General features: G+C 43.7%; 1 protein-coding gene across 2 annotated transcripts in view; it reads left to right on the forward strand.

Moving 5' to 3' along the window:
• FRMD4B (FERM domain containing 4B) overlaps positions 1 to 21,485 on the forward strand; it is a 124,637-nt gene extending 103,152 nt beyond the window's left edge. For both annotated transcript variants that reach the window (XM_032772848.2, XM_075073157.1), the window contains 12 exons: positions 3,310 to 3,386; positions 4,635 to 4,773; positions 5,272 to 5,413; positions 5,980 to 6,113; positions 6,197 to 6,316; positions 7,650 to 7,878; positions 11,760 to 11,816; positions 13,382 to 13,529; positions 14,587 to 14,715; positions 15,756 to 16,561; positions 17,683 to 17,815; positions 19,895 to 21,485. In XM_032772848.2, coding sequence (XP_032628739.1) covers positions 3,310 to 3,386; positions 4,635 to 4,773; positions 5,272 to 5,413; positions 5,980 to 6,113; positions 6,197 to 6,316; positions 7,650 to 7,878; positions 11,760 to 11,816; positions 13,382 to 13,529; positions 14,587 to 14,715; positions 15,756 to 16,561; positions 17,683 to 17,815; positions 19,895 to 20,015 — 2,235 coding nt within the window. In that variant the 3' untranslated portion in view covers positions 20,016 to 21,485. The remainder of the gene's footprint in view (positions 1 to 3,309; positions 3,387 to 4,634; positions 4,774 to 5,271; positions 5,414 to 5,979; positions 6,114 to 6,196; positions 6,317 to 7,649; positions 7,879 to 11,759; positions 11,817 to 13,381; positions 13,530 to 14,586; positions 14,716 to 15,755; positions 16,562 to 17,682; positions 17,816 to 19,894) is intronic.
• The last annotated feature ends 732 nt before the right edge of the window (positions 21,486 to 22,217 follow it).

Here is a 22,217-nt window from a genome sequence, read left to right on the forward strand (position 1 = left end):
AGGTATGCAGGGAGCATTCAGTGTCCTTGCCAAAAATAAAAAATAAAAAAATCCAGGGGAAGCGATAAAGGGGACAGGATTCATCATTAGTCAGTGATAAGACAGAGAGGGAGGCTGTACGTCAAAGAGCGCTTATTTCAAGCATGTCCATAGGTTTTTACGGGGCGTGGGACTTGAGCTGACAGGAAGCGCAGTTGAAATGTAGCACAATTCTTCCTGTAGAACCTGTTACATTTCAGAGGTGAATAAGGGCCGTGGTAGGATTGTGCTTTAAAAGCTGCCACCAGTGCTCTTGAATTTGAAGCCACTTCAATGGAAATCCCCTATGAATTCTGCAGCATTCTGCTGTCTTAAAGCATGTCTCTCCTCTGTGAAACTTCCTTCTATGCTCTGTGTTTAGCTGTCTGTGGGGAGAGGGTGGGATTGGGGAGGCGTTGCTGCTGATATAGCTGGTGATGTCAGCAATGTGTCAGCAGTGGGAGTTAAGCCTGTGAAACCAGAGTTACACCTAGGAGGCTGAAACTCAGCAGCAGAGGGAAGCAGAAAGCTGCTTGCTGGGGGAAACGGGCCGGGGGGGGGGGAATGGTATATTTTCTTTTTTAAACTTCACTTTTGAACAATTGGATTATAAACCAAACAAACCAGAAGCAAGATTGCACATTTTTTTTTGTAACTAGGTAAGTGTGGAGATTCAAGTGTATCATTTTGAGTAGTTCTATATCCTGGCTATGCTTAGTAAAAATGTTGGTGCAGTATATGACAGCGCATGGACATTTTTCAGAGAGAAGTAGGGGCATTTATCTGCTCCTCTATATGTAGTTTCTGGGATACCGTATGTAATAGTGCAGTGGTCCTGCAGAGTTCAAGCTCTCTCTGTGTACTGCATTCTGGGATATTGCATTACTTATATTCTCGGTAGAATGAATTCATTTCGTAAATTGAGTTTAGAAAATCCAGCTGCTTCTTTATGGCTGGGAGCTTTTTGTCTTAATTTAATACAACAATAAGTTGATTTCCCTTTAAGCAGCACTGTTAAAAACATAACAGTAATCTGCAAATGTGAATGAGTCTTTTAACCAAGGATCATTTCTCATTACAGCATTTTTTAATTGAGCAGAGTTTATTAACAATAAAATACCATTCTGGAAAAGAAAAGTTATGGCAAAACAGGAGTGAAAGTTTGCTGAAAGAATCGTCCCATAGTTTTCCACAAACATGTGAACTGGATTATGTTTTATTTATAACCATGGATACGTGCATTTAAAAATGAAGCAGAACGTAATATTTAGCTTTATGAACCTTGACGTTGCTTCATGTTGTGTATGTTTAACAGATGGAGTCTTACAGTGATGTGACATTTGAACTATTACCTAGAGATGAACATTAATATTATATGTGATGGTGAATGAAATGTTTGATTAATTGGCTAAGAAATTTAAAGCCCAGTTCTGCCTGAAATAGTGACTTTGGAAAACTGATATTCTGAAAGGAGGTTCTCAGTGATTTTCAGAGCAAAGTTGCTCAGTTTGCAAACGAAAAGATTTCTTCCTCTTCCTCCTACCCGCCGCAGCTGCAGCCCTGCACTCAGCTTGGGCTCTGACAGTCTTTCCATCTCAGTAAGAGAGGGTCTGCAGGCTAAATTAAACCTTTGGCTACACCTGTCCAACTCCATTGTCAGATTCTGCACTTAGTGACACCTGTGTAACCCCATTGGCATTAACTGGCTTTGCACAGGTGTCACTGCTGAAAATTAAAAAATCATCCCCTTCTGCAGCAAAATTCCACCACAGGGTGAAAGCTATGTTAAGAATGTGCCATGCTGAATGGATGTAAAACCTGCTGTATTATCCCCTCAGGTAATGACTGACATTGCTTTCAATGCAGAAGGAGTAGGGTAAGAAGATCCATAGGGAATTCCGACCCCCTGGCTGCAGATCTCAGGGCACTGGTGCAAAATGCCTCCCTGGTTATGCTGTCCTAGACTAGTGATATCCAAACTTATTACTAAGGCAACTTCATTTTGTCTTTTTTTTGTGACCCGCTCAGGGCCCAAATTTGAGGGGGGAACAAAATCATAGGTCAGCATGTTTCTTCTTCTCCTCCTCTTTCCTCGCCCCGTCAAAGGGGCACTGACCACCCGCAGCAGCACCCTCTACACCAGCACCCCAACTCTGATCCCAGCCTGGGATGGAGGGGAGGCCCACCCCCCAACAGGGGCTCCTGTCTCTCAGGCCTGGTCTGGCTCCCCACTCTAGGTATTGTGACCTGGCATGTAGGGTCTCAGTGCTTCTCAGGTTTGGCCCTGCAGCCCTGACGGAGGGATGGCTGGGAGAAACCGGAGTAGTGCTGCAACCCTATGCACCAGGTTGCAATGCCGGGGAGTGGGCAGCAGGGCCCGTCCGTGCAGGACAGGAGCCGCCACTGGCTGGTGAACGTTGTGGGAGGCCTCATTCTCTGAACCCCTGTTCCACAGCAGGCCCAGAACCTGTGACCGACTGGTGGGTTGCAACCCATGACTTGGGAAACGCTGTCCTAGAGAACAGTTCTCTGGTCCCCAGCTGGCGGTTACACATTTCTTTATTAGTTGTATTCCCATAGCGCCTAGGAGCCCCAGTCAGGGACCAGACCCATTGTGCTAGGTACTGTACAGACTCAGAACAAAAATCTTTCTCTGTCCCAAGGAGCTTCAGGCTCAGGAAATGCTTAGAGGAGAGAGATATTTGAAGTTGCTCCTCCCAGACTCTCTTCCAGGGTGCTGTGCAGTCTCTCCCCACTCAAAAATCTCTCAAAACCCCAAACCCAGTGGTTTCATTGCTCGTGTGGCAGGACTAGAACATGTCTTTTCCAAAGCTGTTGTTGCTGTGTTAATTCCCCTGTGCACTCCATGACTGATTGGAGGAGCAAAGGCCAGAAGGAGGAGGACGCATTATTTTACCTCACTTCCGATGTGCAACGATTTATATTAGCTTCTTCATTTAATCAGAGTAAAAAGTACTTTAGCCCTCCTCCCGAGACAGAAAGTTTGATTAGACGCGAACATTTAGCCGCAAGATGAAATGTGTTATTGGCAATGGCAGCTGCTTGCACAATTCAGATCTGCAGTTTACAATACCCTGTTTATAACAAACATTGTAAGTTCGCTCTATGGGTCCTTTTTACCTCATAACCAGTGACTTTTGGCAGAGTTAATCTTTAGATGTAGCATGAGCTCCCTGGGTTTGGCTGGAATGAATAATATGATGGAGGAAAGAGAGCAGTGATTCTTGGGGTGACTGTGTTTTGTTTCTTTCTCTCTCCTAATACTCATAGTTATTTCAATGGAAACAGCTGGAAAATCTGTATTTCCGTGAAAAGAAATTTGCTGTGGAAGTTCACGATCCGCACAGGTGAGACCAGAATCGTGGTGGTTGTGACCAAAAACCTTTAGACATTGGACAGTTAATCCTGGTGTCGACCAAGTTCATTGAGCTGCATTTCATTCATTGAGCTGCAATGGACCAGGATGTCATTGTGACATAAAATTTTGATCTTCCTCTTTGCTTTGAGTTATAGGGCCCAGTCGTCAGGTCCTGGGCAGCAGAACAGGACTGTAGAAGGGCCACCGATCTGGTCTGTGGTTTCCAGTAACTAATGATAGGAAATAGTTTCCTGGTAAGGCACAAAAAGGGCCTCAGGACTGATCTGTAATGTGGGGTGACATTTTGAGGTGTATTTATAACGCTGCTCAGTTTCTCAGATTTGTTTCAAATTGCATATGGGCAGTTGTCAGGCGCGCTCGTACTCTCAGTGGACCTGGTTCTCGTAAGCTGCAGTGGATGCTTATCAACACGCATTGCAGTACCTGCAGAGGAGAAGTTTTCCTCCTGTTTAGCTCCCCTCCCAACCCAGGGAGAGGCAGCTGACTCCACTGTGGCTGGAGTCACGGGGACTGCGGGGCCAATAGGACAGGGGGCATGACTCCCATAAGTTCATGTACGTCTGTGGCCCAATAGTGACTTCCGCCTCTTTAGCCCACAGCCTGTTCATGGGGGCTTGAGGGAGTGCCCAGTCAGAACATGAGTTCACAGTAATGCTGCCTTTCCATGCACTTGTTTCACAGTCACTTCCATAAAGGACCAGAATTTGCCCTGAAGAAATCCCCTTTCTTTCAGTTTCCATCTTTCTGCCCCCTCCCCCTGCCCCGCCACATCCCTTTCTCCATCAATGCTGATTGCACCCAGCAATCTGCTTCCAGCCCCCTTCATCTCCCTTCCATATCTGAAGTGCTGAGAGCTTTGGGATACCCCTCTATTCCCCCTGGCACATCCCGCACCATCTCTTTCCCTTCAGGATCCCTCTGCATTCCATTCTCTATTGCAGATTTATAACATGTTCATCCCTTTGCTTCTGATCTCAGCTGCAGGAGCAGCAGCCCCCTCCCTTTAAGCTCACTGTGTTGTAAAAAGGAAAGGTTTTATGGCTGTGATTCACAGGGAAAGCATAGCAGCAGCAGACATGGTGAGGAAGGATTTTTCTTCAGTAAAGGACGTAGCTCACAGACTGCGTATTGGGTCTTGCCTGGTTCAGAAAAAGGCAGCTCTTATTTTAAACCTAACAGGTACCAGCCTCAGACTGCGTTTCTTTTACCCCTATAGAATTTCAGTGTCCAGAAGGACCTTTGGACAGAGCGGACTTGTAGTGCAAACCTGGTATGCAAACACTTCCCTGATCAAATCCATCTGGGTAATGGCAATCAGTCAGCACCAGTTTTACTTGGACAGAAAACAAAGCAAAGTAAGTTACCAGACATGTTACCATAAGCAAAAATTTCAACTCTCGTACTTGTACCTACTTCAGTGTGCATTGTTCTAGAGAGAAATTAGTCCTGGAAGAAAGCCTATGAATTGGCTTTGTAGCTGTTATGCGATCTGTTAGATCAAATAACAATGCTCTGGCTATATTATTCTGCCTCCAGTTAAGAGCTGTGGAAATGAAATCACAAAATGGGGGAATTATCACAGCTCAGTGTTTAATCTACCTTGTGTCTGGCCTCTTTCCCACATTCACTTTGAACAGGATACAAATAATAAAGGGGTTTTCCTTATGGAGATAACCAGACTGTGGGGAAAATGCCAAGGAATGGAAAGCAAAGTGTAAAATCCCACACGGTAGTGTTGCACGCACTCCTAATTTACTATGAAGAGAAGTGTGAAATATCATCGCTATGACCCTTTGTTCTGAAGCTAGTTTTAAGTAACTTGATGATGCCGGATTGTGTTTTACCTCTTTCAGGCAAAAATCCCCTCAGCCAGAAGTTTGGATGATATTGCAATGGACCTGACTGAGATGGGGACACCAAAGGTTTCCAAACTCGTGACTTTGGAGGCAAAGAATCAGCTTATTATGGCCAGCAACGGCAGTTTAATCTCTTCAGGTAACATTTTTGCATCAAGCCAACGGCAGGTTCTGTCAAAAGTATTGTGAGGCCTATGTGCAATAAAGGAGAAAATGATGCCATTCATTCATAGTTGTGGTGAAGCAGAGGTTAACGTAGATCAGATTATAAAGATTTGATTTTATAAGCATAACATACCAATTTTTTTGTAAATAAGTGAAGAGACAAAAGAGCATTCTGGATAGTGTCTCTGTCATATATTTTTATCTCATATGTAATTTTGGTACCTGTTTACTGAACCTGCAGACCCATAGCATTAGCCACAATCCAGGTGCATCTAAAAGTACGGACCTTGCATCGTCTTTGCACATGTACTCTGCCGTGGGTGTGGGGGTGTGTGAGAGAGAGAGAGAGGGAGGGTGGGTGGGGGGATGGACAGCAGCTAGAGTTATTGGAAATTGGACCTTTGGCTCCCACTGAACTTCAGTGGGATTTGATGCTTTAACTTCCTTAGGCAGCTTTGGGAAATGGGCCCTTTGTTCTGAGCCAAGGGAGGAAATGGGTCTACCCCCAGAATCTGCATTAAAGGTAACTCGTTGCTTCAGGGTCTCAAGATTCTGAGGTCAGCGAAGAGCAAAAGAAGGAGAAAATTACGGAACTAAAGAAGAAAGAAAAACTGCTGCAAGAAAAGCTGCTGCAGAAAGTCGAGGAGCTGAAGAAAATCTGCTTGCGGGAGGCGGTGAGGACTGTTGTTAAATTCCAGAGGAGTGCTGGCACACCTCCCCCTCAGGTTGTTAACCCAGCGTCCTTTCCATTCCCCAGGAGCTGACTGGCAAAATGCCAAAGGAGTATCCTCTGAGCGTGGGAGAGAAACCTCCTCAGGTCAGAAGGCGTGTAGGCACAGCATTCAAATTGGACGATAACCTGCTTCCCAGCGAGGAGGTAGGCACAGCAACTTCAGGCAGCTTACTACCCACAGGGCAGCCATAGCCCAGACTCAGGCTCTTGCTGGTAGTGATTGGTGGGTTTATGTTCCTGATGTATCAATTCAGGTAGCAAACATTAAGAATTGGCTGCTGTAAGTTACCCCTCTTTGGGACCCGGGCAGGGGTTGGCATGCGTATGTGTCTGCTCTAAAATCAAGGGTAAAATTATCCAGGTCCACAGCTAGGGTCCCATCCTGCTGCCCTTACTGAAGCCAAGCTCTCGCTGACTTCAAAGGGAGGCTGGTGAAAGACAGCAAGCTCCCCTAGGGCTCGAGCGTGCACCATTGACATCAGTGGAGTTTTTACCAGAGACTTCAGTGAGAGCAGGGTCCATCCCTCAGTGCCTAGACATCACCCAGCACTATAATTCTGTGCTCTCAAGTTTTGAATTAGACTGTGGTTGAGACTTTGAATCGCAATACACACATTGAGTATGATGCACTTCTGCAGCTGCATGGGGCTGTAAATTGCACCCTTCACTGGTAGCAGGGGTCACGGTGTCGGTGGGTGGGGATTCGCCTGCGTAGCAGGGCACAGATTCCACCCAGGCAGAGCTTTATACTGTTCAAGGAGCTATGCAGGCAGAGGCTGCTTTGAGGGATGCGCTGAACACTAACAAGACTTCTTGCAGGCTCAGGGCACACCATCTCCATCCACTCTTTTCAGGGCTGTGCTGGCTGGCTTCATTCTCTTAGTGGAATGTGGGATTCTGGGCACTTTGTACCCATGTGTCCCAGGAGCTCTGTGCTCTGGATGACAATGCTGGTGTAACCCAAAGCTGCAACAAATGTACTTTGTGCTAAATCCTTCTGACATCGTGCAGTAATGCACTGCATATCACTTCTGTCACCTAAACAGTAATTAGCTAAGTTTCTGACGCCCTGTGAGGTAGCTGTGATTACATCAATTTCATAAAGTGAAGCAGAGAGAGATTCCAAGCTGATATTCCCAAACTTTGACTTCAGTCGAAGCAGCTAGTGGCGAACATCGCTGAACATCAGTTCACTTGTTTAGGTGTCTTGACATGGAGTTAGATGTCTAACTTTAGGCACTTAGATTTGAAAATTTTGGCCTGTGTAACCATCCCAAGGACACACAGTGAGTTCAGTGGAGTTAAGGAATAGAACCTAGGAGTCTCTTAAGTACTAGACCATAACCATATACTCTTTGTGAGGATATTTCTGTGTTTTCACTTAAGGTTTCATTTTGTACACTCCATTTTATTTACTTGTACTTTGACCTGCAATATCATGTAATAACAAAGAGCTAATGTTGTCATGAATCTGCAGGACCCCGCTTTGCAAAGCTTGGAGCGTAATTTCCTCATACAGCAAAAGATGGTGGAAGCTGCGAAGAAACTTGCCAGTGAGCCAGACATGTGCAAAAATGTGAAGAAGAAAAGAAAACAAGATTACATTGCTGCCATGAAAAAGCTTCAAGAGATCGAAAATTCCATAAATGAATACAGGATCAAATGTGGCAAAAAACCAACACAGAAATCAACCCTTGTTTTGCCAGGTAAACACCAAGAATCCCCATGTTTCTAATGAGGGCGATAGAGAATGTTTTTCAGTTCAGTGACAAGTTTTGCTTATATATTTGGTATATTTTTTTCCCATGGCACTTGCATGGAAAAGGCAGATGTAATTAATGCATGATATACATGAAACATTGTTCCGTGCTGTACATAAGCTGTGGGTAGAACAGATCATAGGAGAGGCGAGGCACAAGTGCAGACATGTTCTAACATCAGAGACCAAAGAATTGCAGTACGCAGAAGGGCTGGCGGCATCTTCTCAGCCGAAACTGGTGTGGTACCTTATTCTGTAGCATATTAGATGCTCTTTTATTTCTGAAATAAGCTTCAAGGATCCCTCAGCTGTTCCAGTGTCTCCTTATAATTCTCACCCCCTTGTTTTTTATTTTATTGTGACGGTAGGAAGGAAGGTGGATGAATATTTCTGCAGGATGGTAGCAAATGCTGGGAAAAGTCAGAAGAATAAGCAGGGAGCAAAGAATATATGTCTTGATTAAAAATTATTGACTGCCCATAAGACAACAACAAAGCTGGGGTGTTCTCAACGTGCATTGTTGCATATAAGCTCCATAAGCCAGGCGTTTAACTTCTTCAATGTAGCAGTGTGATGCGTCTGCGTGTAAAGCAGCAATCCCTTTGCAAATAACGACTGTAAGGGAAATGTAGGTGTCACTGCCTTCTCTATTCTGAAAGTAAGGCGTGATCTGATTCCAGCCCCTTTGTGTGAGAGGTCAGTAATTAGTACATTAGACTAATTGAGGGAAGTTTTTTGGAATAGCAAAAGCTTATGTATATTGTGTCGTCTTTAAGTTTTCTGTGCTGATAAATGGTTCTCTGACACCTCTTTCTGCTCCTTGACCTGGGAATGTAGGTATATACATGACTGTTAATGTTTGATCAGTTTCTTTTTGCACAGTCTGCTGAGCCCAGAGCAAAGGCTGTTCCATGAGATGTATTTTTCTCTTGGAAGCAGCAAGGTAGAGAAGGAGGATGTACTTTTTCTGTATGTATTTATATTGTATTCCACTGATCCCTATGAGGGATGTCAGTATAGTGCCCAGTGTCCCTCTTCGTTTCTGGAATAAGAACCCTTAACAGCCTATATTCTCCCTTTTAAATATTGCAACATAAGGGAGTCTACATATGGCCTAGATTTTCTGCCAGGTCCACTGCTGTCATGTCCCCTTTGGTTTCAGAATTTACTTGGAATTTTTTTCAGCAAGTGGTATGGTAAAGCAAGGCTGTTGATCATTACTGATTGACTGGAGGATGTTAACTGGACTAACAGCCAGATTCTAGTGGACGGAGTGAAGGTAGCCTTTTCTAGCCTTGTGCTTACCAATGTAGGCAGTAGTTTTGGAAGTACTTATACTTCTAGAACAAGTAACATACTGGGCTAACGAGGCAGGAAATCCCCGAGGGGCTAGTAAGTAGCGTGAACATCATGGTACACCATCTGTGTATAACTCTCGCTGCTTACTACATGGGGCATGTTGGCACAATTGTGTAAAATGGGGAATTTAGAGTTTAGATGCAAATCCATAAGAACGGCTACACTGGGTCAGACCAAGGGTCTATGTAGCCCAGTCTTCTGATAGTGGCCAATGCCTGGTGCTTCAGAGGGAATGAACAGAACAGGTAATCATCAAGTGATCCATCCCCTGTCACTCATTCCCAGCTTCTGGCAATCCTTCGATTCTCACTCAGAAAAACTTGCTCCATCATTTCACAACGTCCTGCAACTGACTTCACGGAGAGTTTTGCTTGAGCAAAGACTGCAAGATTTGATCCATAGGTAAATAAGCTGCACTCCGAACCAGTACCTCAGAAGCAGTACATGTTTAAAAATGATGTTTGGCTGCTTGGAGTTTGGAAAGAGCAGAACCATCATTTATGGTAGATCTGCCGGCAGCCATTGGACCATCCCTGGCCATGCTCATTCTGAAATAATCACTCTCACGTTTTGTGCACTTGGTTTCTGAAAGCTGAAGATCAGTCTTTTGGGGAGGAGTGCGGCAATAAGTCAGTCCCAGCTGTGAACTTTAGGAATGGTTTGTTGGAAATTATGTATTCAATAGCAGCCTCAGTCTGTCGAATCAGCCCTGCGCTGTTCATGGTCCAGTCCTCTGGGGATGGGACATTAAGCAAGTACTTGACTTTGAGTTGTCATTCCAGGCTGTGCCACTTGTCATCGGTCATTCACTCACACACGCACCTCGGCTGCAGAAGGCTCTGGTTGTGCTTCTTCCACATGGCACAGCGTCTGACATTTGTGCAGCAGATGGTGCACATGGCCTAGCATATATTGGCTGGGTTCATGTGTTTAAAAACACTGGGGTGGGGGGAGGGGTTGAGGTACATTGCTAGACAGCTGACTTGCTTAGCACTCTTCCTAGTGACTCGTTAAAGAGAATGGAAATAATATGTCTTTATGGAGAGGTTTTACTCTTTGCTTGTGTAGATCTGGGGGTTTTGCTAGTGTCACCCGTGCATACTGACCTTACAGGTACCCCATTTCCAGAATCAATATCTCCCTTGCCACTTTTTCCTGCTAAGTCTCCTTTCGTCCAGCACCCGGGTGCTGGAACTAGGGTTGCTGCCGCATCCCCTGGCTTGAAATGGTTTCCGTCAAATACAAGGTTTACTGTTTGGTTCAATGGCTGTCCATACCCTCACTATACAAATTGTTCCAGCATCCCTGCCAGAACCCTCTTATACTGAACTCTTTCTTTTTTTTTCAATAGTTTTCTTCCCTGACTCTGCACCAGTTCCCATATTGTGGGAGATTTCGGGGGTTGGAGGCAGGGACCGGAATCACACACATTCAGATATTTGTAATGTTGAATGATTCTGTGTACAATAGTGAGCTGCCCATTCATTGTTATCTCAGCAGTGGGGTTTTGCCTTTCATGAAGCCGGATCTTGATATCTTTCCTCTTTGTTAACATTGTTTTTACACAGTTGAAGTCAGTTGAATGAACCCTGAATAAGAACCATAGGAGTTTGCCCAGAGTTTGTTATGGTTACAGAGGAAGGAAGTGGAGGCATGAAAATGTTCTTTCTAGATAGTATGGTAGTCCTCTCTGGTAAGCTCTTCACAGGCTGCTCTTTGTAAACCCCCGGCATAGCAGGCATGAGAACAAGCTTGTGTAACTTACGTTTATGATGACTGGGCTGAAGAAACAGCTGTGCTGTGGAAGTAACCAACTGCCTTGGCTGTCACCAGCTGCTTCTCTTATGGACATTCTCCCCTTGTGTTTAAGGATCAGCATCAGATTCCTTACTGACTGGCAACCCATAGCATCAAGTGGAAAGATGAGACTCCTGTGGTGTATGCAATAGCGCATTATGAATAAATACAGAATGTGTGTTTAAAAAAATCACCGTGACCAGGACCAGATTCAGCTCTGTTAACACTGGTGTAAATTTCAAGTGATGCTATTGAAAACAATGGAATTATTCTCAATTTACATCAGTGTAACCGAGAGCAGAATTTGTCTAAGGGTAAAATTTTCAGAAGCCCCAAAGTCCATTTTCAAAAGTAATCTTAGGCCATAATATCAAAGGTATTTGGTGCCTAGTGGTTTTTTTTTTTTCAAAAGTGCCTCAACAGGTTAGCTGCCTAAAGCCCACTGGAGTTGAAAAGTCGACCCCAAGTGTTGGCATATTTGGTAGTTTATTAAATTACAATGTAAACAAATAAGGTACCAGTGCAGTGCAAAAGAAGATGATCAGATTGTGAAAGGCTACATAGGCATCACATGATACTGCAGTTCATGTCCATTAGCTTTATTTTAAAATAGAGTATTTAGAAACCTCTGTAGAGTATCCTGTATCTCAAATCCTTTATTTTCATTTACAGATGATACAATCCCATCTGAGAGTAGCTCTTTGTCTGATACAACAATTTATGATGATGGTATGTCGCTTACGCTTTTCCATTTATGAAGTATAAAGTATATCATGCCCTTCATAAATAATAATGTAACTTTTTCAGTATCTTATTCTGACCTACATCTACATCTCTGATGCCTCTATTTAAATCTTAGTTCGTTTGCTAAACCTTTTAATGAGCAGTGATTCTATACAGGAGAAGAATATGCTTAATCAGAAGTTGTTCTTTGAAACCATGTATTTGTCAAAAGCGTGAGGCTCTTCTGCTGGCGAGTGAGTTTTCTTTGTAGATGATTGTTGTTTTAATGGGATAGCTCTTCTGAAATACACGCATCACTCCTGCATGAACAAACAATTCCAACCGGCAGTAACTGGCAGGGGAGGGCACTTCCAGATGGCGAATGACTGGCTGGAGGAATCTGGCCAGGTAAGCCAGCCAGTCATAACCTGACAGGAAGTGCCCAACCCAGATGTCATCATTGCAGTTCTAAATCATTAAAATATTAAAACATGCAGAGAAACTAATGACCTGTTTGCATGTTAAATGGTGATCTGCATCTTGCCAGGGATATGGTGTTTTGTTGTAGCGTACTTGATTTTTTTTTTTCCCCTAGCAGTTAGTATTAAACCAGTCACCATCTGGAAAAGACTTGGCTTGACATTCCTTTAGATTTGTCATCATCATTTGGGAACAAATATTATCCAGACCGTGATTCACTGCTTAGTGAGGGCTTGATTCTGATCTCACCGCAGCTTCGTGCTCACGCCTTGGCTCTGAAATTGAGTTACACCTGATTCTCACATGTGGGAGTGAGATGTGAATCAGGGCTTCAGTGTATCCGAATGTTCACCGAGTGTTTGATCCTGCATCTGTTCCAGTCAATGGAAGCTTGGTCATTGACTTCGGTGGGCAGAGAATTAAGCCCTAACAGAAGTGAGATCAAAATCAAGCCCTGAGTCTTCACAGTTGCTTCCAACTAAAAACACTTATCTCTGTTTTTTATCTTGCTACAGATAATTAAAGTTGGTCCTTCATAGTGAAAAATATTTTCATGAAACTTTTATTTCAAAATGCTTTCTTGGAGTCATTTTAAAGTACTAAAGCTAGGGACTGATGCTCCCATATCTGACCTGAGCAGAGAGGAGAAAATTGAAGGGCAGAGTATGGAAATGGGGAGGGGGAATCAGTTCTACCCCATGCCTTCCCACCATCTCTGCAGAAGCCACTGCATGACTGCTCAGCTGGCGGAGCCCGTGAACAATCACTTTCCCCAAGAACTTTCCTTCGTGACCTTGTAGAGTTCCAGGCAGGAGTTAATATTGCTAAAATCAGTATTAACTGCCACTCCACGGTGTCCCCTGGGAGTTCAGTGCAGGCAAAGCTCCTGGGACAGGAGAAGCTCCTGAGGGGTGAGGACATCCTTTCCTGGTCCCCATGGAGGAGAGCATTTGCTAGCTGAACCTCAGGGAGTTTCCAGCACCCTTGGTCCCCCTGGGTCAGTGGATAGAATGCAGCTGTAATTTTTCATAAGTGTGTAAATGTGTCTAAGAATTTCCCAAAAAAAAAAAAATCATGTTTCTTTCCAACAGCCAATGATTCCCTTACTGTACCAGGGCAGGGAACGAGTTCCGTGCAGCTGTCTCCAAGAATCCCTCCACCAAAGTCCCTTGGCGTGGAGAGAATCCATCTTAGAAAGTCCTCCATCAATGAACAGCTCCTGGAAAACAGACGTTCTAGGTACTAGTCTTGCCATATTGTTGGTGTGAGCCTGGTTTTATATCTGTTGTAACAAATACCACAATGTAGACTGATGGTATTACAGTAGATCTTCCCATTACACTCCTGTCTGACATGTAAGCAAACAGAAAGGACTTTGCCACTGTGCTTGTGGTTAAATTTGTTGTTTAAATATTATATTCATCTTAACATATGCTAGGCTGAATGTTAACTGTAAGTTTTTGGTGAATCTCAACTGGGGCAACTGGTAAAAGAGATAGAGATTGAATGGCAAGTGTTGCGTATAAGAACCTTTTACTGCCACCTGCCCTTTCATCCTTTGGCTCCTTTTGTGTGGCTTGTTTCCCAGAGCCACTTGGATGCTGAGCTCTCTCAGCTCCCAATGACATCTAAGCTCTACAGGGTCAGGCCTATGGGTCTCATAACCGTGAGTTAACTTACTGACAGTCCTATTAGTAAGTAACATGGGCCCAATCCTTGTACTCAGTGTAAGGATTCCCACTGACTTTAATGAGCTGTGGATCAGGAACCACGCCGGATAGTAAGTGCTTGCAGGATCAGGCTCTGTGAATATAAGTATAAAAAAAAACATTAGTGTGCATTGGACAGTGCTAGGCCACTGACTTTTGATCAGTGCTCCCCTGGAATTTAAGCAGAATACTCTGTCACATCAAACTCATATATAGAATTATAATTAGTTTAATGTCTATAACTCTGAATAGTGCCGTTGTGTTATTCCTTGGCTTGTCGGCTTCCTTTTCTGTTTCTTATGCTCAGCATCTCTGTCCCTTGGCAGCAGCTATTCCTACAAGTTATCCTGGGGTGAACTTCCTTGCTGTGCTAACCTTTTGAACCAGAGGGGTTTGAACTCTTTGCTGTTATAACAGCGCTAACCTTCACCACTGGTAGCAGACGCTGCCACACTGACCTCTGCTTTCTCTACCCTTGTCTATCTTTTCCTTTGGATCAATATGCAATTAATGTCAATGCCGTTGTCCTTTGCATTTTATTGAAGATATTTTGGTGATGGCCACATGCTGGATTCTTCTGTTTATAGTCACAGGGTGGACCCTCTATCGATGCACAGTAGTCCTTACCGAATTCTGGAACGACAGTCCTATGGAGGGAGAAGCATGCCCACAACACCGGTGCTCACACGCAATGCCTACAGTAGTAGCCATTTACAGTAAGCGGAGTTCTATTAAATCACTGAGAAGTAATGTGTCTCTTGTGCAGAAAAATAAAATCAACAGTGTAAGAGAGTAAAAAAATAGGATCCTTTTATGTGTGTCCTTTGCCAAGATAGAGGCAGGGTTGTCAGCCTTTGATTTTTCACATGGATAATTGGACATCAGTCATCACTGGCATATGCAGCTTTGCACCGGCTTTTCAACATGCAAACAATGGACTTTCCAGGCTCAAGTGCCAGCTGTGGATTTCCAGAGAAGAGCATGTACAAACTTGTGCATGCAAACTTAGAGGTGGGATTGAAGCCGTTTGGGAAATGTTGCCCATGTGGGGAGAGATGGCTATATAACTAGATAAGAACGCTATGATCGTCCTGGTTTTCTAAACATCCAAACTAAAGGGGTTTTACATTAAGGCTACGCAGTATTGCTTGTTTCAGAAAGGGAACTATAAAATTCTCAAGACACTGCTAGCCAGCATTATTTTTATCATCGTACTATAATTTGTGGATATTAAATGTAAAGACTAAGCAGTGAGTGAGATCCAGTTGTAATTCATTACCAGAATATGACCTTGTTAGTCTCACTTTTGTCACAGTTTTGAATCATCTGTTGCTGCAAAGTAGAATCTTTAAGCCAGGTTCCCTTCACTGTCATCCAGATCTTTTATCCAGAGAAAATAAAAAGCTGATTTTGAGGCTATGCCCAGGCATTCCAAGCTGCTGGGGAAGGTGCTGCATATTCTAAATGGGATGTTTATCTTCCCTGTCCTTGAGTAAAGGATCTGGATTATTGTAAACTGAACTTGGTTTCGAGCTTTTTACCCCTTTCTACCATGCCACCGACAGCAGAAAAGGATTTGTCCTGGTTGATATGGCAGCTGACTTAGGAATAGTCCACCTAGGACTTTGCATCACCTGCCAAAACCTGAACCTGTACTTTGCTTGGAAAGAATTCTTTGTTTTGCCACACACTGACTCTCAAATGCTTCATGTCTGCATACGACTTCTACATCCAACCTAATTTTCTGCCGTTTCAGGCCGGATATTTCCCCAGAGCACTGCAGACAGCGCAGTGGGAGTCTAGAATCCCAAACCCCTTTGCTGTCAGAAACTACCAGCGAAAAGCCTGTGTTCTCCTTCTCGAAATCCCAGCGAAGTAGCAGCACTGAAATACTAGACGATGGGTCGTCCTACACCAGCCAGTCAAGTGCAGAGTATTACTCGGTGACGCCTAACCCCAACCCATATTACACCACGCAGACGCTTGACAACCGCACGAGAGGCCGAAGGAGGTCTAAGAAACAAAACATTTCTGCTGCAAATTCAGGAAGCATGCCAAATCTTGCCCAGAAAGACTCACGGAATGGTGTCTACCAAAAGAGTCAGGAGCAACCTTCCTCCAGTTACTATGTTTCTGGCTATTCACCTTACACTGAATGTGAAGTTTATTACAATGGGGGATATGTTTATGAGAATGACACAGAGGGACAGTATAGCGTCAACCCTTCATATCGCTCATCGGTGCACTGTGGCTACGACCGTTATCGGGAACTCAGGTCCTATCGCGAAGGGGAGATGGAAAGAGTACCACACAATCCATATGCAACTCTGAGACTTCCAAGGAAGCAGGTTGCTAAAACGCAACATATAACCAAAAACATTCACAAGGCCTTAGTAGCAGAGCATCTCCGTGGTTGGTACCAACGTGCCTCCGGTCAAAAGGACCAGGGTCAGAGTCTGCAGGCAGGCTTTGACTCTGACCGAGGATCCCAAAGGAGTCTGGGCTTTGCAGGGCTGCAAGTACCCTGCTCTCCTAGCAGCCGGGCTTCTTCTTTCTCTTCAGGTAACAGATGATTTGTGATATGCTAAATATTTTATATGTCCTTTAGGAGGGTCACATCCTCTCCACATTAATACCCTTGCAAGCCCACTGAAATCCATGAAGGAAATGGGGCTGCATGAGCGTAACCAAGGGCAGAATTTCATCCAACAAAACTAAAATACAGAATAGCTAAATATGAATCTTTGTATGATAATTGAATGATGCAGGTGGCACAGGGCCTATCAGTAGGGATAGGTACATGCTCCAAGCTTACCTGGATGCACCTTGACCTGCTTCAGACTGTTCCCAGAAGCACTGCCAATGGGAAAAGAACTTAGTTGTCCAGGATGGTATGTTCATGTCAGACATTCAGGATTTTCAAAGGCTGGGGTGTAATTCCTGGGCACACCACCTTTCTGCAAATCCCACCAGGAAAGGGCACCACCATCATAGTGGTACCTTTAAAAATGGGTACACGCTCTGTGTTCTGTAAACATAAGTGATAGACATGCCCCTGATCCCGGTCAGAAGAATGCTACAGTAAAAGGACTTAGTCATTTGCAGTTGCTCACTGAGTCATGAGTGGAACACTGCTGTGAGGCAGGGAAGTATAATTCCTGTTTTACAGACATTGCAGATGGTGCATGGCCCCAGGTCAGCAGGTCCATGGCCCTAGGCTGCAGAGGGAATCTGTGTCTAAGGTGGGGCTAGTAGACAGGGGGGCCAGATTCCCTGTCCCGTTCTCACATTGCTGAGTCATTTGCCTTTTATGCAAAAATAAAAATCTGAAGGAACCTCACCGGCACAGTGGGGTCCAAGTAGCCATGTTCACCACATACACAGCACATGTCAAGCCAACTTCAGTATCCACGCTGCTGCTCTGGCTGGTTTCTAAAGCACAGAATACAGCCGTTCTGACTGGGAGGCCCACAAACTCTTTTTTTTTAAGGGGAGACCACCCAATTCCTCTACCTTACACACACCGTGCCTCACTCTGCAAAGTACATGTTAAGACAGATGTGTTTGGAGTCTGTGTGTCCTACAGAAACCTGCCGAGATTGTTCATGAAAAACATCTCGCTTCCTTCAGTCCTCTGAGCTGCTGAAAAATCTAATGTGCTCTCATTGTTTTTACAATTCTAGTGTCTTCTACAAACACTTCTGGAAACTGGCGGAACCAGATTGCACTAAGGCTTTCAGATTATGATACATTGTCTCATTCCTCTTATACCAGCTGTTATGGGAATGTTTATGGCAACCTTCCACTGCAGAGCAGGTGAGCAAAGTGCAGTAAGACTTGCTGCCCTCTTCTCTGTACCGTGTAAGCTTTTAAAACTTATCTAGGCAGCAATCAGGTATCAGGGAGCCAACTCCTGAACCTAGAGTAGTTATGAAACCAACACACTGAGAGCAGATCTGCTCCGTACAGCACAGCTTCAGCAGACTCAAGCAAGAATATTCCTGCGTTTCTTTCTAGCTGTCCTCAGGTATTGTTTTACTTTATCGATCATACTGATATGGCATCTTTTATCCAAGGATCTTAAATCAATAACATTAGACCAGACCATCAGTTGGTGTAAATGGGCAGAGCTCTGTTCTAGCCCCTGGAACTAAATTGATATACACCAGCTGAGATTCTGGCCTATTCACTAAGTTATCTGCACAGTAGGCTTGGGAGGGAGAGAGGTATATTTGTGTCTATTTTAATTATGGGAAAACAGACACAGAGAAGAGGTTGTACCTGTCAATATGAGTGTGTGCAAGGATGGGACGAGGTGCAAATAGCACTCCCCCACACATCTCTCTGCAAGGGTGCGGCGTGTCGTGGACTTTGCCCTGCCCTGAGAGCAGTGATTATCAGGCCAGCACTGCTAGTGCATTAGCCTCCCCAGATAGCATAACTGTGACCCTCTCCCACCCTCCCTCAACAGAGCAGATCCTATGGAGACTGAATGATACTTTGCCCCCTGTAAGTGGCCCAGCAGCCACGTTCCCCCTCCTCATCTGGAAATGTTGTGCCTCCTGAGGAAGAGGCTGTTTCTCTACAAGCTCATATCCATGTGATAGCATTCAAAGGTGCTACCCACAGTTGTAGTCACCACAAAAAACCAAGTGCATCTCACAGTGGGGGCTTAACCGTTAAACCATCCTGACTTGACATAGCTACACAGACAGCTGCCTAGAGACTGCAGAGTGGGGCTTTGCACAGGTTATGCCTCTTACTCCCTTTCACATAGACGTGGGAATTGGCCACTCTGGGTACACATTTACTCTGTGATGGGCTGGAACAGTCCAGCACTTCGCTCTAGTGCTGCAAACAGATATTCACGGGACTCTTCTGCTTCCTGTTTTCTGTCTCCTTCCTCCTCCGCTTTCTAATTCCACCTGTTATCGTCAGAAAAAAAGGTCTTCTGTCCAGGAGAATGATTGTGCCTGCAGAAATGAGATCATTTTTAAATACTCTTAGGCTAACTGTAGCCAGCTGTAGTAAGTACTCCACATTTGTGTGTGCTTCTTCATGGATTGCAGTTTTTGCTTGCTGCTGGGCTGATTGGTGTGAAGTTACCTACTGACGTATTTATTTGTTTTTAAACAGCCAGAATCATTAAGAAAGGAGGATAAAAGTCTTCACACTGATTTTCATTAAAGGCCTTAAGTTTGGGGTGATGCTTGTTTTTTTTTATTGCAGTGACTAAAAGAACTACAGTAACAACATTTTCAAAATAGCATTTCAACTAATTCCCCTCCTACAGTTGGGTTTTGAAAAATGTAAATGAGCTGCCTTATTTTGACAACTGTATCCATGCGATTTACGTTAATTATAACTTTTTTAATATTCTGATCACTGTCCAAATCTACCCCAGTATCACGCTCTTTATAGTGAACATATCCGTGTGTGACTATTGTAAATGACTGATTACCATATGCTATAGGGCCCTTATCTGCAGGCACATGCAGATCAAGGATATTGGATATGACTCTTATTACCTTGCTGACACTGGGAAACATACAGGGGTAAGTCGTTGTCATAGCTCTATTTGAAATCAGTGGAACTACGACAATTTATATCAGCTGAGGATCTGCTCCTTATTATCTTCCCTGTCTGGAGAACTAATCACAAGGTTACATTTGGATTACAGCAATTACACTGCTGTAAACCCAGAGTGACCTCATTGACTTTCAGATACTCTCAGTCAGTGAGGTTACTCTGAGTTTATGATGGTGTCACTAAGATCAGAAACTGCTCAGTCTCTAAAGATTGTTTACTTCTAAGCATTACCAACCCAGCACCTGAAATCCCAGTGCAAAGGTTACTGCGCCCTCAGTTATCACTGACGCTATGTTTCTTTTGTAGAGCATATGCAGAGACAAGCCAGCTGGAGGATGCTGACGAGAACCAGTTGGAAGCTGACTTGCACAGTAACGAGCAGAGGCTATTTTGGCATGAGGATTCTAAGCCTGGGACGCTCGTGTAGGCCATCAACAGCCCTGTATTTGCACCCCCCATGTGCCTTGCACAGAATGCTGTTCCCTTGAAAGAGGTCTTCTGTGGAATCCTCCCCCCCCACCCCACTCAAACATGAAAGTATTTTGGCTTGTGGGTGAAGATTGTGCTCAGCATTAAGAGGGACATGTACAAAATTACAGAGTCTTTCCAACAACGGCATTTCTTTATAACTGAGCAAGAGCAGGCCGCCACTGAATCTATGAGAAGATGCAGCACTTGGCTGAAGTATTTATATTTAGCAAGCACTTTTTAGAAGACTGGAAGGTGTTGAAGGCAAACCTCAACAAAATGTGAAAAGGTGACTTATGGAGAAAACAGGAATTGTAGGAGCACAATTCAGATGGCTGAAAGAAGAAGAAATAAAAATTTCTTCTGCCGTCACTTATGATGACCAAGAAGGACTTCATAAGCTGATGAAGGATACTGTGTGTGTGTCTGTGTGTGTGTGTGAATGAGACAAAGATTGACTCAGTCAGTATTGGAACATTACTTGAAGGAAGGCTGGATTTTTTAATGGAGGTTTGAATGAACTACAAAATTTTGGGGGAGGTGGGGTGTTATTACGAGTGTTTGTGTGCACCACAAAATGGATTCTGGAAAGAAAGGCAATTTACTTTTGCAACATATAATGTAAAAACTAACCCTAGAAGGCTATGGATTTTGGAAATAGAAGCAGCAAATACTGAACTGTTTCTGTGATAAAATGTAATTAATATCCTCCCATTTAAATGAATTTTCCATGGTACAATTTCATTGTGCAGATGGGCATGCAAATAGTCATGTTGAATGCACAGTGAACTCTTAATTAGATAGCTATTACATTTTGCTCTGCCAGATTGATGGAAAATTGGAGGTGGAATGCTCTAGTTATCACATGTGGAACAATTTTACTAAACTGGCCAGTATTCTAAGGTGGATGCAAAAAAAAGAAAAAGACCAAGTCGGTGCCTTAAAATTGAGGGCATTAGAATTGTAGAACGTCATCTGAAACGCCAGGTGCACTACGAAGTCACTAAGTGACAAAACAGCATGTTCAGAAAATCATTTACATTATTTTTTAAAAAATCAACAGCAGTTTTGATCTAGGAGGGATAAGCCTACCTCATATCATCCATCTGTAGAAACCAATTAGTGTGGACTAACTTGTGTAGTTTACAAAAAATATATATATATTTGCATACTGTAAAGTAATTCTTGTTTCTCGGCTGTACTGTGCTTCACTCCATAAAATGGTGCTCTTTTATTTCTTTTATACAGAGGATTAGTTACTCCTTGTTCATATTGTGAATAGCAAAGTTTCTGATAAACTTTTTGACCGTTTTTTTACCAGTATTCCAAAGCATGTAATATAGACCGAAAGCCAAATTTGTTAAGCTGGTCCTCAGTCATTTGTATTATTAGACTTGAGGTTTGGAATAAACAAAACAATAAAAAATAATTTATTTCCTTTTGCATATTTGTATACCCTTCTAGAACCGCGAAAGTCCTTTTTGCTTCTTCCTTTTCTACTTCTGACTTTTTGGGCCTATTATTTTGTGAAGGTCAATAAAATAAGTGTGCTACCAAAAACGTTTTGGTGTCCTACTTCTGCTGCGCTCGCCGTAAGAACAGTTCTCTATGTGCTAGTTGAGTGCTTTGTTCTAAGCAATTATAGGCAGAACTCATCAGGCTCTGATGGCTCTTAGCCTTTACCATCAAAGCTGATCACCATTCAGCCAATGAACAAGGACCATTTCCTAGCACAGTTATCACACTGCTCATCATGAAGGTTTGTGTAACTTTTCTGAGTGAGGCCATATCATCACTTTGTAACGTACGGCGCAAAACTATCGAACCTTCATAGAACAACATTTGGAAGCTCACCGGGGCAGGGGCTGGTTGTTTTCTGTTTGTACAGCACCTAGCACGATGCGGCCCTGGCCCATGATTAGGCTGCCTACTTACAACAATAGTACAAATAATCCGTAATAATAATTTCTTAACATCAGATTTTTCAGCCATTTCTGGGCATCCACAGCTCCTGCTGAAGTCGACGAGCACTGCAAGGTGCCCAGCATCTGTTTACGTTACCTCATAGACTCATAGACTCATAGGTCAGAAGGGACCAATATGATCATCTAGTCTGACCTCCTGCACAAGGCAGGCCACAAAACCCTACCCATACACATTT

Source organism: Chelonoidis abingdonii, chromosome 17 (genome assembly GCF_003597395.2).
Source record: "Chelonoidis abingdonii isolate Lonesome George chromosome 17, CheloAbing_2.0, whole genome shotgun sequence".
Classification (NCBI taxonomy): domain Eukaryota; kingdom Metazoa; phylum Chordata; order Testudines; family Testudinidae; genus Chelonoidis; species Chelonoidis abingdonii.